Raw genomic sequence first — 16,659 nt, 5'->3', positions numbered from 1 at the left:
TTTGGCAGTGACACAAGCATGAATACTTTTAAAGATGCTAATACAGTGGTTTCTTAAAATAGAATTACACATGGAACTCTTTCAAAATGGTACTCATTCTTTTGCTGGAAAAGCCCAAAGAAAACTGAAATCTGGAAGCCATTTTTTGCAATATATTAATGTCTGACCTTGACCATTGACATCAAAATCAAGAGTTGGCTTTTCAAAACCATAATGAGCCGGGATATTCACAAAATCGCTTTTAAAGATTTTTTATGGTAATGAAATATTACTTGGAAACTCAAATGATACAAAAAGACAGAATGCATGAATTCGTAATTATTAGAGTCTTCCTTAATGTCTTTGAGAACATGCAACTACTTGTATTCAGTTTCATTGCACAAGCAGAAAGATTGTTGGAGATATTGTCCTGATACTTTTTACTTTATTTATTCTTTCACTATCATTACATTAAAATAAAGTGATCCTTTTAATATTTCCACACTGGAAGGGCAGATATGCTTCAAAAACATTTTAATCTTGTTTTTGTCCACAATTATACCTCAATTTACCTTATTTCAGTCAAGAGAAGTTGTTAAGCATCATTAAAGAAATTTATTTCTCAAATTTGAGAAGACCACTTTGGAAGCTCATTTGGTGAAGTGCTTGCTCTGTGATTCGAAGGTAGTGGGTTCAAGACCTGACGACTACAAAACTGAGTCGTGCAATTTAAGGTGAAGACCAATATATATATACCTCACTCATAGATCAAAGCAAACTTTTACACTACAAACTTTTAACTATTTCAACAACAGAAATAGTCCAAATAGGTAAAGTCAAATCTTGTTACCTGACTTGATGGGACTGTCAGAGTAAAAACTTTGAGATATGCGATGATTTGAGATATCGAGGGTAAAATACTTAAAGAAGGTTTTGACTTCCAAATCACTTCGATGTATCCATGGTATTCGAGATATCAATGTTTGAGATGCCGAAGTTCAACTGTTTAAACATTTTTTCCCCCATTTCTTTATATTTGCCTTCTTGTCCTAATTAAACAATCAGGTACATACGTATATGCAAGTGTGGGGTTCCTCCTATATAGAATTATGGAAAACCACATGTAAAAGACAAATATTTTATTTTGTTAATCTTAAGCTGTAAACCTACAATTATAACAGATAAAAAACAAATATTTAACAGATAAATGACAACATATTTTAAATATACTGTATATAGGATATGAATAAAGTTGTGCTTTAGTAAACTTTTGTTAAAAATGATAAACTTATTCAATGGATTCAATGTTGCATTTTTACCTTAAAAGAATGCTCTGTAATGACAAATATGTTAAACATTCATAATTTATCCCAGCATCAATGTCATGTATCAATAATTCTTTGAGTATAATTTAATTCTCTAATAATAAACTGAACACTATGCACTGAAAAACTGAATTAGTGTAAATAATATATATCATATTAAATCTTTGTTTACAACCTTCTGCAACAATAATAGGCCTGAAATGTCTCAATTGTTGGATGATCTAGCTGTATGAGAAGCATCATACATCTTCATGCTGGGACAAACTATGAAATCCCTCCCAAAATACCACTTTGTACTTGATTCTTTATCATACCATTAGCTGCCCACATTGTTGATGAAACTTCAGACCGATAATATTTGTTGTCATAAATCAGAATAAAACACAAGATCATCATGCAATAATTACACATGCCTATTGCTATTTAAAGTGCTGCAAATGCGGAAAATCTAGTTGTTCATTATTAATGTATAAACTATAGTTTTTGATGGTATTTTTTTCTTTTCCACATTTACAGCAATTATTTAATTCTATTATATTATTTCTACTTATTACTACTAATTATTAAATATATTGTTTACATGGTACCATACATTTGCACCAAATTACAGTAATTTTACATTATTCTATAACAAAATATACTGTCCTAACAAAAAAAGGAGATAGTGCTGTACAAACACGTGTATAAAGGGTAAAACACACTGATTATAGACAATATATAATTATTGATCTTTTTTACACAGCCATTTCATTGCTTTGTGGTAGATGACAACTGAGTACTCTTTGACATGATTAGAGACAAAAAATTGGGAAATACATGTAGTTCACCACATTGTACTATTTATGCAGTATTTTCTTGCATACAACAAATTAAGCTTATTTCATGTTTCAGAACTTTTCATGGACTAGAACACTTAAAATACCTTTACTAACCAAGACTGAAATTTATCTATGGAAAATTTTCTCAATTTTTACTTTACATTATTGAGCACTAACAATGTATAATATTGATAATAATAACAAGATTCATGAAAAAGTAAAGTAAAGAATCAAAATTCTTTCAAAAAGCAACAATCCAAGAATAAATGGTTAATGATGAATCTGCAGATGTATTTGAGAAATTGTAAACAAAAATTGTAATGCACATCAAACACTGGTGAAATATAATGTTTGGTCTCAATAGAGAAAGTCATAAAATGTCTAAATATAACAATGATTTTCCCGGCTTATGTGACACTATAAACATGAAAAAACATGATATGAAAATATAAAATTCAAAGTGGGACAAAGTACGGGTGTACATGTATGAAAAATAGCAGCTGATTAAATCCAGTGTAGATGAAACATCTTTTCATTCTAGATTAAAGATAAATATTTCAAGTTCAGATTAAATACAAGTATATCAAAAGCAATTTTTCCTTTTACAATTTTAAATGTTCAAAAAAAATTATCAAAGTTTATTTTTGGTAATTGGATATTTGCTTTGAATTATGAGATTCTACTAACAAGATGGAAAAATATGAATATTTCTACTGTACTGAACAGAAAAATGGAACAATATATATAAACCACAATGGTAAAGATTGAACAACCCCATCACCTCTTTTATGACATATTCACACTTTATTGCAAATGTCTGCATCTTATTTTATTCATATAATGTTCAGCTGATCTCGTCATTGATCTCCAAGTTATCAACAAATTGTTCAGAACAACAGAAATCATAGGACTGCCCCAAATGAAATATTTAGTGTCAAAACAGACATAAATTGTGGGAACTAAAAACAAGAACATGCATACATTTATATCAAATAAATTTACAAAATATTGTAGGGGGAAAAAACTTTTAAAAGTGAAATTAGCACTTTATTTGACAGGAAAAAAAGTTTGGTGTTCTTTATTCACACAAAATGACCAATTCATCTGATGAAAAAAAAACTAGATGAAAAGAAGGTTTCAAAAAAGATGTTGAAAAAATACAAGAGAAAAATAAAAGTGTGTAGTACATTGGTGGCCAATGACTAGAATCTTCAGTACTAGCACTTTCCGAGGTTTGACTGAGCTGGTTTCTGTCAGATATCTTTTCTGGTGAGCTTTTGACAAGCTTTTGTCTTTATTATGGTGGTGTCCTTGACCTAGGCAAAGTACATGACCTTCACAGTGTCTGGATGAACTGCAATGGCTCGAGCCATGGCAGAAGGTGTCCTTTCCATTTCATCAGAATGACGGCTTCCTTCTCCACTGTAGATAAAAATATTACAAAACATATCAAACCAACATTACAACAGTTTTTTCATGCATGTATTATCTATATTATCTCAAACTAAATCTATAAGGACAACATATAGCAGAGTACCAATTTTCTTCAACAAGTGGAACCATTGTTGAATTATCAGTGGCGGATTTAAGGGGGGGTGCACCCGGCGCGCGCCCCCCCCTAAAATTGTCAAAGTTAACGTAAATCACAGTTTCGTCTAGAAAATGTAAATATGTCTACTTGGTAGACCTCATTTTTACCCTACAAAATCTCTAGAACCCAGGAGCTTCTGGGGGCTTCGCCCCCTGGGCCCCCACCAGAACTTTGCCCTGGACCTACTGGGGGTCTCAAGGCGGCCCCCAGACCCCTTGTCTACTTTTGGCGCCCCCTCTAACTTCAATTCCTGGATCCGCGCCTGATTATAATCTTTTATTGACTTTAGTGTAATCTCAGTGGGAATCATTTTGAGTACAAACCTGTCATGTTCCTTCTCTACCAGATGATATCGTGCTCTGAATGCCACTAAATGAGCGTAGTACGCTGGAGCGGGGATTGATACACTGCGTGTACATCGTACGTATGTGTGACACAGCTGATATGTCAGTTGTTGAAGCTCGTCTGCTTTAAAACAATTGTCATCCCACAACACATGGTAATGAGAGGGCCGACTTGTGCCCTGTAAGTAAATAAATCCATTAATTACATTACTAATAAATCATTCCAAATTCAAATTTTACAGTATATTTTAAATGTTCGTAATCTACTTGGAAAAGTTTCATCACATTGTTATGCAAAAGAATTGTGTAAGTTTGATGAATTAGCAAATTGCTTATCTTTGATATTGTATTTCTCTGTTCAAAAAATAACAGAAAACAAATGTAGCATGAAACCAACAAGTTAATAGAGAAGAGATCTATGAGTGGAACTGTTATTTCAGATACTGAATGTCAACACAGGTTATACATTTTCATTAGGGCTGGGACGATACAACTTTTACTATATCGATAAGTATCACGATATTTAAGCCACGATACGATATGTATCACGATATGTTTAATTGCTTATAAAATCTTTTTTTTGCATTGAAATAAACAAATTATTTCTTTGCAAATAAGAATAATTTATTCCATATCTATATTTACATTTAGCTTATTTATTTTATATATAAACCCCAAATGTTAAATAAGCAAAGAAAAATAGAAGTAAGATTTTTTGGGCGATATTTCGATATTTCTTTATATGTATCGATATGTGTATCGTCCTCACAAATATCACGATATATCGATATCTCGATATATCGTCCCAGCCCTAATTTTCATGTAAGCTTCCTGATTACCTGAATTCCAGCATGACTGCATAGGTAGAAATCAAACTCAGTGGGGTGTGTGATTCCCACATCCACAGTGGTGCCTGCTGGGATATTTCCACTGCGTCCTATCTGGTCCTTCCTGTCGGCACAAAACAATCGAGTGTGATGTCGCTTCTGAACAGCTATAAATGTTATTCCGGGCTGGTATCCGATCTCCAGCTTCATACATGCCTCCCTTACTGCTCTCAGCTCATGGGCAAGCACCTGTCATACAAACGGTTTGAGTATAAAGAAATACCAAGAAATATATCATTAGTGGAAAAAAAAATTGAAACAATAACAACTTTTCTAAAAAGATTGGATTCCATTCCATGAAGAGGGAAATTCACACTGTCTAAATATACAGAGCATAAACACACTACTCATAAACATAAAGAATTATGATTAATTACCTTCTGGAACTGGCCCTCACTGACCCCGTCCCTGTAGATGATGATGCGGGTTGGTTTGAATTGTGTGGACTTGTAGAAGGAGATAAGAAGTTCACGGACCATCGAGCAGAACTCCTCTATCACTTCCTTACGGTGTTCCTGGACCCTTACGGTGGCCGAGTACCGACTTGGGTGGGCATCCATACTACCAACCACCTAAAAACAATGGATGATGCCATTTTTACATAGCTAAAAGATTCCCTGATCTTGATTTAATTAATTCAAATACTTTATATACAACAGGTATTTTTAACGGGTATTTTTAGCAGCAATTCAATTTTCACTTGCTTTGCTAGTGCTTTAAGCTTGCAAAATAAATAAATTCACATAAACTTATAAACAATTTACCACATCAATAACTATGATAAGTCATAAACAACTAGAAATATGTCCATAGGACATGAATGGCCTGCCGTCGGTATATTAGTAATGCAACATGAAAATTTGTATTAGAGTATGAAATTTGATCAGAATATCTTGAATAGTGATGCAGTTGAATTTCTTACATCAGTATGTATCAGCATATGAAGTTTGACACTAATTTCATTAAAACGAGGTCAAGATCTAAGGAAATGCCAAGGTCAGAAACTGTTGATGCAGTTGAAAAGCTCTCATCAGTATGTTTCAACATACACAAGTTAAAAAAAAATGTAAATGGTTTCTTTAAAATACTTGAAAACAATTTGATAAAAGTGAGGTCAAAAAAATTTAAAGGTCAAGGTCAAAAATGTTAATACAGTTGAATTGCTTCCTCAGGATGTATCAGCATATGAAGTTTGACCCCAATTTAAGAAAAGTGAGGTCAAAGGTCAAAGGAAAGGTCAAAGTCAAAAATGTTGATGCAGTTGCATATCTCTCATCAATATATATGTATCAACTAGGGATGTGCGATTTTATCTGTATACCGGTATATCGCGATTTTTTGTTGCGTGATATGTATTGTGATACGGAGATCTAAATACTAGTTTTTAGGTTCATATTATAAAGTCCAGAAATTATTCATTTATTTGTTCAATCTTTCAGATTACAGAAAGATTAAAAAATGTTGTAAAAGGTGAAAAGAACGGCATCTTACCTTCCAGACATGATTAATTTTAAGTGCATAAAAATTGAAATTTCGTTTTTCTAGCATATTTTTAAGAAAAAACAATATTTATTTAAAATCATTGTAAGAATTGCTTGCAAAAATATCATGATATTATCGTGATATTTTGGGGAAAAATCGTGATATATCGCGATACGAAATTTTGGCGATACCCATCCCTAGTATCAACATATGAAGTTTGATAAAAATATCTAGAATGATTTCTTTAATCAAAACTGATTTATATAATTTGATAAAAGTGAGGTCAAGGAAAATAAAAGGTCAAGGTCAAAAATGTTGATGCAGTTGAATTGCTTACATCAGTATGCATCAACATATGAAGTTTGACACTGATTTAGGAAAAGTGAGGTCAAAGGAAAGGTCAAGGTCAAAAATGTTGATGCAGTTGAATTGCTCTCACCAGTATGTAACAGCATATGAAGTTTGATAAAAATATCTTGAATGGTATCTTTAAAACTGAGCTAAACACTAATTAAAGATAAGTGAGGTCAAGGTCAAATAAAAGGTCAAGGTTAAAAATGTTGATGCAGTTGAATTGCTTACATCAGTATGTATCAGCATATGAAGTTTGACACTAATTTCATTAAAATAAGGTCAAGGTTAAAGGAAAGGTCAAGGTCAAGAACTGTTGATGCAGTTGAAAAGCTCTCATCAGTATGTTTCAACATAAGAAGTTGAAAAAAAATATTATAAATGGTTTCTTTAAAACTGACTTGAAAACAATTTGATAAAAGTGAGGTCAAGGTCAAATGAAAGGTCAAGGTTAAAAATGTTAATACAGTTGAATTGCTTCATCAAGATGTATCAGCATATGAAGTTTGACACCGATTTAAGAAAAGTGAGGTCAAAGGTCAAAGGAAAGGTCAAAGTCAAAAATGTTTATATCTCTCATCAATATATATGTATCAACTAGGGATGTGCGATTTTATCGGTATACCGGTATATCGCGATTTTTTGTTGTGTGATACGTATCGTGATACGGAGATCTAAATACTAGTATTTAGGTACATATTATAAAGTCAAGAAATTATTCATTTATTTGTTCAATCTTTCAAAAAACAATTACAGAAAGATTAAAAAATGTTGTAAAAGGTGAAAAGAACGGCATCTTACCTTCCAGACATGATTAATTTTATGTGCATAAAAATTGAAATTTTGTTTTTCTAGCTTATTTTTAAGAAAAAACACTATTTATTTAAAATCATTGTAAAAATTGCTTGCAAAAATATCATGATATTATCGTGATATTTTGGGGAAAAATCGTGATATATCGCGATACGAAATTTTTGGCGATACCCATCCCTAGTATCAACATATGAAGTTTGATAAAAATATCTAGAATGATTTCTTTAATTAAAACTGACTTATATAATTTGATAAAAGTGAGGTCAAGGAAAATAAAAGGTCAAGGTCAAAAATGTTGATGCAGTTGAATTGCTTACATCAGTATGTATCAACATATGAAGTTTGACACTGATTTAGGAAAAGTGAGGTCAAAGGAAAGGTCAAGGTCAAAAAATGTTGATGCAGTTGAATAGCTCTCATCAGTTTGTATCAGCATATGAAGTTTGATAAAAATATCTTGAATGGTATCTTTAAAACTGAGCTAAACACTAATTAAAGATAAGTGAGGTCAAGGTCAAATAAAAGGTCAAGGTCAAAAATGTTGATGCAGTTGAATTGCTTACATCAGTATGTATCAGCATATGAAGTTTGACACTGATTTAAGAAAAGTGAGGTCAAGGTCAAAGGAAAGGTCAAGGTCAAAAATGTTGATGCAGTTGCATATCTCTCATCAATATGTATCAACATATGAAGTTTGATAAAAATATTTAGAATGGTATCTTTAAAAATTTAACTAAACACTAATTAAAGATAAGTGAGGTCAAGGCCAAAGGAAAGGTCAAGGTCAAAATGGTGATGCAGTTGAATAGTTCTCATCAGTATGTATCAACATGTGAAGTTTGATAACACCATCTTGAATGGTATGTTTAAAATTGAGCTAAACACTAATTTAAGAAAAGTGTGGTCAAGGTCAAAGAAATGGTCAAGGTCAAAAAATGTTGATGCAGTTGCATAGCTCTCATCAATATCTATTAGCATATGAAGTTTGATGAAAATATCTTGGATAGTTTCTTTGAAACTGAGCTTTGAACAGAGCTAAACGCAAAGTGTGACGGAAGGACAGACAGAAGGACATAAGGACGGAAGATGCACATGTCAAACAATATATGCTCCAGCCATATTCGTGGCGGGGCATAACAAACAGAGTTGCAAAAATTAGGACAATATAATTTTAAAACAAGTCTTTCAGGTATTTTTGCAAATACTGTGATATGCAAAAAAAACCTGTCATAAACATGTAGTATTTGATTGTGACTTTCAACTTACAGCTGCTATGGAGGGCTTGCTGGTGTCCCCAGCAGGAGGGTGTGTCACGTCAGCCCCCAGGAAAATAACTGGTTCTCGAAACACAAGGGGTCTACAAAGCAAATATACAGCACATAAGCCACAAACCATGGAAAATTACCAATACACATCTTTTCATTAAGATAACAATTACCATTCACTGAGTTAAATGTATTGATGCTAGATGGCCATTAACCCCTTACCTACTACTTGGCAGTAGGATGTTGTTGATGCCTCCGAGTTTGACGTTAATTTTCAGACAGAGGTTAGACAGAGTTTGCGGAGAAGTCTTGTTGACATTTTTAGACTGCACGCACTGTGTGGCTAACCCAAACAGGATGTCACCCACTCTTTTCACCTCAGCTACAAACATAAGATCACATACACAGAATTAATGCTTTGTGCCTCGATACTTGTTATTTAATACTTATCAAGTTTTTAATGCATTTCCAGCATTTGGACCCTACATGTTATAAGGACTAAAATTAGTGAATATAAATATTTTCACTTTCTCAAAGTACATGTACATGCAAAAGTGAAAAAGAAATGTCTGAGTAATTATTAAGGTAGAAATCAGGTTGTGAATTGTTAAAATATAAAAATCTTGTTTATGTTTCACCAAAAACATCATTATAAACAAGTTAAAAGTTGTGTCATATTCATTTAATTCCAATAGGCTCTGACATTGTACATAACATTTTCCAATAATTGTTTAATGACTTGTCATTATCAACTTTCTCTATTTTTTCAATTTACAAATGACTGAAATGCATGATGTGCTGTTATGGGATTAAATCAAAGCAGACTGAAAATCTGCTTACAAAACCCACTCAACAAAATTACCTTTTAAAATAACACAGAATCAAGAAAGAAAACACTATACCCAGTAATTAAAAAAACAACTTTGTACCATATTTATACTCATTTAATTTCATCACTCAGAAATGGTTGCTAAGAAAGCAGAAATGGATACACATGGAAAAAAATTGTTTTGGTTTTAATTCTATAAAATTGCATGAGAAATATGTATGAGTATACAGAATTTTAAGGACACACTGTTAAATACTTCTTACACATACAATGATTTGCCAGGTGTCTTACCATAAACTGGTGTTCTGCCAGGTAGTACCACCACAATCAGCTGTAGTCCGGCGTATGTGTTTTTGGTTTTAATTCTTCAGGTACCACACTGAACATCGGCTCCACCTGGTCTGGACCTGTGGCGTACTTACAGAAGCAGGGCTGACCCAGGATAGGCATGCCCGCATCTGTAGATATCTTCTGTAACTGCTGGGTAAAATTCCTGCCAATGAAATCAGAGAAATATCAGGTTTTGCTGTACATAGGCATACATTTTCTAAAGTAGGCAAGTTAATATGGTCTTTTACCATTTTTACCAATAATACAATTTATCATAAAAAGAACAAGAAACAAAACTTCAGAAAGGCTAACAAAATGTACATTATTTTAAAAAAAAACAATAGTAATTTTTATATTTACCTAAGTGCATCTTCTCTAACACTCCTCTGCGGAGCAAAGCAGGCAATGGCCCAAACTCGCACTTCTATTCCATAGTAAAACTGCTTTCCTCTCATGTCCCATACACCTTGGTTTGGCAGGGCCTGGGCTTTAGTCTGGAAGTAGATACAATTGTACATTACATTTTTTAGAATTTTATGACCAAAATAAAATCTTGAAAAGCTAAATTGGTGCATATATTTTGTATGACTGTTTAACAGTGATTGTTTCCCCTATGAAATCCTGGTACACAAGTAACATAACAGATGACAGTAAATTTTTTATATGCTTTTATAAACACTGACAGCCCGTTTATTTATAATTGGGGAGGGTGTCTTTTTTGTACACTTTTCTATTTTTTTGTATGTCTGTCGATCTTTTGTATGCTTGTATAAATACTGACCGCTCCCCCATACTGCAGTTTAGGGTGTGACAGGACTCTTCCATGCAGGTCCATCATTTGAGGGTTGACAGTGATTCCAAATGTCCTCAGATGGGGGTCCGCATTGTAGTTAGCCTTCTTGACCTATATATATTATGTACATTTTATAATAATGGGAGGTCTCATTTAATATAAAATACACTGTACGTCACAATTTAATTTCATTCTTAAGTTTAATTTTTTTAAATTACATACCAAAGTATTGATTTCTTTTTCTCTGTCTGGTGCATTCTTTGCCGTTGCCTGTAGAAAAAATATACAGAACAATACACAACTGCTGAAAGCAATACTGAAACATCCTTATCAATACAATTTTCACAGTGTTTACAATAACTGCCACAGCAGTATTCTAACTTCATTAAGACAGAGTTATTTACCCTGATCATGGTAGATGTCTGGAGATCAGTCAATTTCTTTATACATCTCTGGCCTCCAACAACATTACAAACCTACAATAAGGAAAGAATATATATACCTCCAAATTCTCAAGGCATATAACTATAATTGTGAATACTGAACATGTCTTTATAAGAGTGTACTGATATTTCAAGATGAGACTTTAAATAAAAGGATTCTGCTTTGCAGTTTGTACTGAATGCATCATTTAATTTAAGAAATCACAGAAAATGAATGTTGCAAGAGTCACCAATAAAGAACACATGTTGCCTGCAGGTACTCCAGATAAATTAAATCATAAGCTATATTAAAATGAAAAACTCCATAGTTACAATGGTAGATCTAAACAAATACCCATGACACTGGTAGATCTAAATAAAACACTTACCTCTAATGGAAGATATGTGTGTTTATGTTCTTGTCCCACCTGTAGACATGGCAAATGTGGATGTCTACAGTGAAAAAAAATATAGTAAAATTATAAATTGATGTTAATTCATTTTATCCCAGAGCCAATCATCTAAAGATAAATTATTGAATATGTTGACAACCAAAGATATTTCAAATGATTGCACTGTTACTTGCTGATGATACTGTTTTTTTTTTTTTTTTTTTTTTTTTTTTTTTTTTTTTTTACATGTTTTGACATAAAACTTTGACACGTTGACTAATATAATCTCATAATTCTCTTAATCTTGATGTATATTCAGGTCCTGTGAGGCTAGCAACACTTCCACCTCAAATCAAATATAGTGTATAGGGTTATTTTTGCCCTTTCACAATGGAAAAAAAGCATCTAAGATAATAACAGTTAAGATAAGACATTGTATCCCTACACATTGACAGTAATTCATCCCATGTTCAGATTGCACACCAGGTATTGCAATGAACATAAAACTAATAAAATAAACCCCTAGAACACTCAAATATCACTGACTTGTCTGACATCTCTTATTAAATTGATAGTGTGTGGGTGCAGTTAATAGCACACTCTTATTTATTAATTTTCATAATAATAAAATTCAGCTGACATAATATATCAAAGTAATGTACATATTAAATACAAAAAAAACTAGAAAACTGACCAGTCAGCAAGGGCCCCGCCATGGGGTAGAATTAATAGGTCGCAGCTTACGGAATGATCAAAAAATGTACAAAGCAACTGTATTCTTAAAATTTCAAGATAATTCTTGAATATTCAAAAACCTGAAAATAATATCCTTGTATTTACATTAGACAGTAAAGAACAATTTAACATTGAATGTATATTTAAGGGACAGTATCCCTCTGCTCCACATTTCACAACTTTTTTTTAAAATTCCAAACATTGATTTTCAGCAACAACTATAACATTCAATTCAAATAAAAAATAGTTTGAAGTATGAAGCGTTGCTTACTTTTTCAGAAATAGATGATATGTCAAATCATGATTTGAAGAAAATTTGATATGGTCATTAGAAAGATCAATTATTTTTAATCTCACAATTAAATTAGAAATATGAGGTATATATAAAAATAATATCTACTCTCATACCTATCTGATTCCCTTTAGAAAACATACTGGAGCGATGCTTTTTAAATCAGAATATCAAATTGTTTTTTGTGCATGTAAAATAAAATGCATCCATAAGCAAGAGTTATCGTTCCATTATCGCCCTTGAAATTCTTTTTTAATGAAATAAAATATCAATTAAATGTTTATAAATAATTCTGCGGCTTTTATTTCTTTACAACTATTAAGACTTTCACGTTAAGAAATAGATTTTTTTATCGATTTACACCATTTAAAGGAACTGAGCATAAATGTTTTAGGTAAACTATTCAAAATAATTTTTTAATATACTAGCAATAAAACTAGAAATCAACCTCTGAACCATGGGATAGGTTTGCTTGAGTTAACAATAAAATGGTCCAGATAGAGATTTGTAAACTCTGGCATGACAAATTACTGAATTTCATGACAAAATGTCTGCAGAAAGTTATCTTTCTTATCTGTAGAGTTATCTCTCTTATCAGAGTATCGATGAACCTTAAACAATTATGAGGCTTGTGTTATATAAAATGCCAGCCTTCAATGAATGCAGATATCATGAAGGCTTGACCTTAACTTCAAACAAACAGCAGTTGCAGACAAAGGTTCTCATTAACCTTAAAGTGACAGATAAAGATAAGCCTTCTAAATTTTCTGCAGCAGGCTAGATAATTAATCCCGAGGGATTAATTGACTACCTCTCTCATCATTTTCTTCTAAAGTTACAATAAGAACTTTTTCAGTATTAATGATAGAATGGGTTTTTTATACAATTATCCTAAAAATTAATAATATTCTTAAATTAACATAAAGTGAAAAAAGCAAATTAAAAAAATCTTCTTTAATCTATTTCTTGTGATTAGAATTCAATGAAATCATAACTATTAAACAAAAATAAATTATAAACTAGTGCTAATTGTAACGGGGACCGTTTTCTGTTCCCCAAACGCTCCCCAACTCCCTTTTGGTGCCATATTCCCTGTAATCTCTATTAAATAAGAAATACTTAATGGAATTTAAACTTATCAAGGTCTTTCCAGAAGAATACAAAATATATTTAAATTTAAGCATTGTACGCGTGTTCATGTGCATAACAGCCATATTATCTTGTCTACACTATCTATATATTTTAATATATCAAAGATGTTATTCAGAAGTATTAAAAAATACACTCATTCGAGTGTATTTTTAATTTCACTCATTTCACGTGCACGCACGTGCAAGCAAGTGCATGAAGAATACACCTTCTTGTAGGAGTCCCTTATATTTATCTATGTTCAAAATCCCATCCTGTTTGGTTAAAAAACAAGGGAGTTATAGCCATTTGAAGATTCAGCCAATCAGATTGCAGCACACATGCATGCGCGTGATTTCATGAATTTTTTATCTTAATCGTATTGAAGGATATCTTAATGAATGACTATATTTAAAGTTCCATACATTTCGTCAAAAAACAAAATAAATAAAGCCATTTAAAGTTTCAGCCAATCAAATTGCAGCACACGTGCATGCGCGTGATTTCATGATTTTCTTTCTATATCGTATTGTAGGATATCCTACTGCATGACTATGTTTTAAATTTCAAAGCATTTCGTCAAAAAACAAAGGAGATATAGCCATTTAAAGTTTCAGCAAATCAGATTGCAGCACGCACGCATGCGCATGCTTTCATGAAAAGTTTTATATATCATGCTGTAGATCTTCATAATTTAAGAATTTGTTCAAAATTTCAAAAGATTATGACAAGAAACATGAAAAATATTGAGACTTTAGTTTCAGCCAATCAGAGCGAAGCGCACGTGCATGCGCGTGAGATCTTGCTATTTTGACCATGTCATCATGTCTATACTACTAATATATCCTTATATAATGAGTTTCAAAGCATTTCATCAAGAAATAGAAAAGTTGCGGCTATATCTATTATATTAGTCATTTCACGTGTTGCACGTGCGCGCTCTTGCAAGCACGTGCGCGAGGAACATGTCATTATGCATCTACAACTAATATATACTTATATTATGAGTTTCAAGGCATATAGTCAAAAAATAGAAAAGTTACGGCTATATCTATTATACTGGTCATTTCACGTGTTGCACGTGCACGCTCTTGCAAGCACGTGCATGGAAAATGACCTTGATTCCGCAAATCTACATAACATGTCTACTAACCCTAAAAAGGTTTTACCTACTTCGGATGAACAGTTTACAAGAACACTCGCGGACAAAAAAGTACCCAGGAAGAAGAAGAAAAATAACTAGTTCTAATTGTAACGGGGACCGTTACAGATGTTCCCCAAACGCTCCCCAACTCCCTTTTTGTGCAAAGTTCCTTTAAAACTTTTTTTCAATATGCTTAGTATCGCAGGATTTCATAAAAGAATTTTAAAAGCTACAATGATATCAACTTTTTGTCATTTAACGCATTGTTCGCAAACGCACGTGCATGCACATGCAAGGTGATCATGATATGTTGTCTAAACCATTAACATATCTTTATATTCCAGAAATCAATAAAAAGTCATAAAAATATAAATTTTACCGTTTTTCAAACATATTGTTCATTTTACGCATTGCGTGTGCGCATGTGCATGCAAGCACGTCCTTGCATTCAATTTTGATAGCAATATCATGTAGGAATCCATAATACCTATTCATATTCTAAACTTCATCCTGTTTTGTTGAGAAACAAGAAAGATATAGGCATGTAAAGTTCCAGCCAATCAGATTGCAGCACACGTGGATTTATGTGCTTTCATGATAATTCTTATATATCATGCGGTAGATCTTCATAATATGTGACTAAGTTCAAAATTTCAAAGGATTATGACGTAAAACAAGAAAGATATCGAGACTTTAGTTTCAGCCAATCAGAGCAAAGCGCACGTGCATGCACGTAAGATCTTGCAATTTTGACCATGTCATTTTGTACATACTACTACTATATTCATGCATTGTGAGTTTCAAAAAATTCCATCAAGAAATAGAAAAGTTACGGCTTCATCCATTATCTTGGTAATTTCACATGTTGCACGTGCGCTCTTGCCAGCAAACGCGCATGTACGTGCTTTCATGAATATATTATAAATCATGCTGTAGATCTTCATATTGTGTGACTAAGTTCAAAATTTCAAAGGATTATGACGAAAAACAAGAAAGATATTGAGACTTTAGTTTCAGCCAATCAGAGCGAAGCGCACGTGCATGCGCGTGAGATCTTGCTATTTTGACCATGTCAACACGTCTATATTACTAATATATACTTATATTATGAGTATCAAAGCATATAATCAAAAAATAGAAAAGTTACGGCTGTATCTATTATTTTGGTCATTTCACGCGTTGCACGTGCGCGCTCTTGCAAGCACGTGCGCGCAAAATGACCTTCGTTCCGCAAATCTACATAACATGCCTACTGACCCTAAAAAGGTTTCACCTAAGTCGGACATGTAGTTTACAAGATCATTCGCGGAAAAGATTTTCCCAGGAAGAAGAAAAATAATAATAACAATAACTAGATACGATCTCGTTGCGAGCAACGAGTGGGTCTTCCGTCCGATTCTTGATAAGATGAGATAAGATTTTGATTGAGATTTTCATTCTAAAATAATGATTTTCCATAATCTGTAAAAAGACATTGAACATTAAAGACTCTCAAAAAATAAACTTTTGGTCCCTCACGGCCTCAAACATTAGGGATCGGCCCTTTTTCCTTCATATCATCTGAAAGCTCTCATGATTTTGTTGACTTTTTGTTCAACAACTATTCAGAGAATTTTTTTCCGTTTTTGAGTTATTCACATAAGAAATAGTTAGGGGCCAGCCCTTCAACTCCTTAATGGTGACGTTTAGCGAAAAATAAAAGGTTGCATATTGTTCAGAACATGGTTTTGAACATCTTT

The 16,659-nt window shown here is 32.6% G+C and overlaps 1 protein-coding gene across 1 annotated transcript in view; it reads right to left on the bottom strand.

Annotated features, from left to right (window-relative positions):
• Window positions 1–1,103: 1,103 nt before the first annotated feature.
• LOC134257146 (protein argonaute-2-like) overlaps window positions 1,104–16,659 on the bottom strand; it is a 34,400-nt gene continuing 18,844 nt past the window's right edge. The window contains 13 exon segments of the mRNA XM_062739786.1: window positions 1,104–3,544; window positions 4,037–4,236; window positions 4,897–5,133; window positions 5,322–5,516; window positions 8,857–8,947; window positions 9,078–9,237; window positions 9,976–10,054; window positions 10,057–10,177; window positions 10,375–10,508; window positions 10,796–10,918; window positions 11,030–11,077; window positions 11,212–11,283; window positions 11,619–11,682. Coding sequence (XP_062595770.1) covers window positions 3,439–3,544; window positions 4,037–4,236; window positions 4,897–5,133; window positions 5,322–5,516; window positions 8,857–8,947; window positions 9,078–9,237; window positions 9,976–10,054; window positions 10,057–10,177; window positions 10,375–10,508; window positions 10,796–10,918; window positions 11,030–11,077; window positions 11,212–11,283; window positions 11,619–11,682 — 1,630 coding nt within the window. The 3' untranslated portion in view covers window positions 1,104–3,438.

Source organism: Saccostrea cucullata, unplaced genomic scaffold (genome assembly GCF_032062105.1).
Source record: "Saccostrea cucullata isolate Sc308-1 unplaced genomic scaffold, CSIRO_AGI_Scuc_v1 ctg14, whole genome shotgun sequence".
In the NCBI taxonomy this organism is placed as follows: Eukaryota; Metazoa; Mollusca; class Bivalvia; order Ostreida; family Ostreidae; genus Saccostrea; species Saccostrea cuccullata.
Note: the sequence above shows the minus strand (reverse complement) of the source record. Positions and strands in the feature narration are given on the sequence as shown.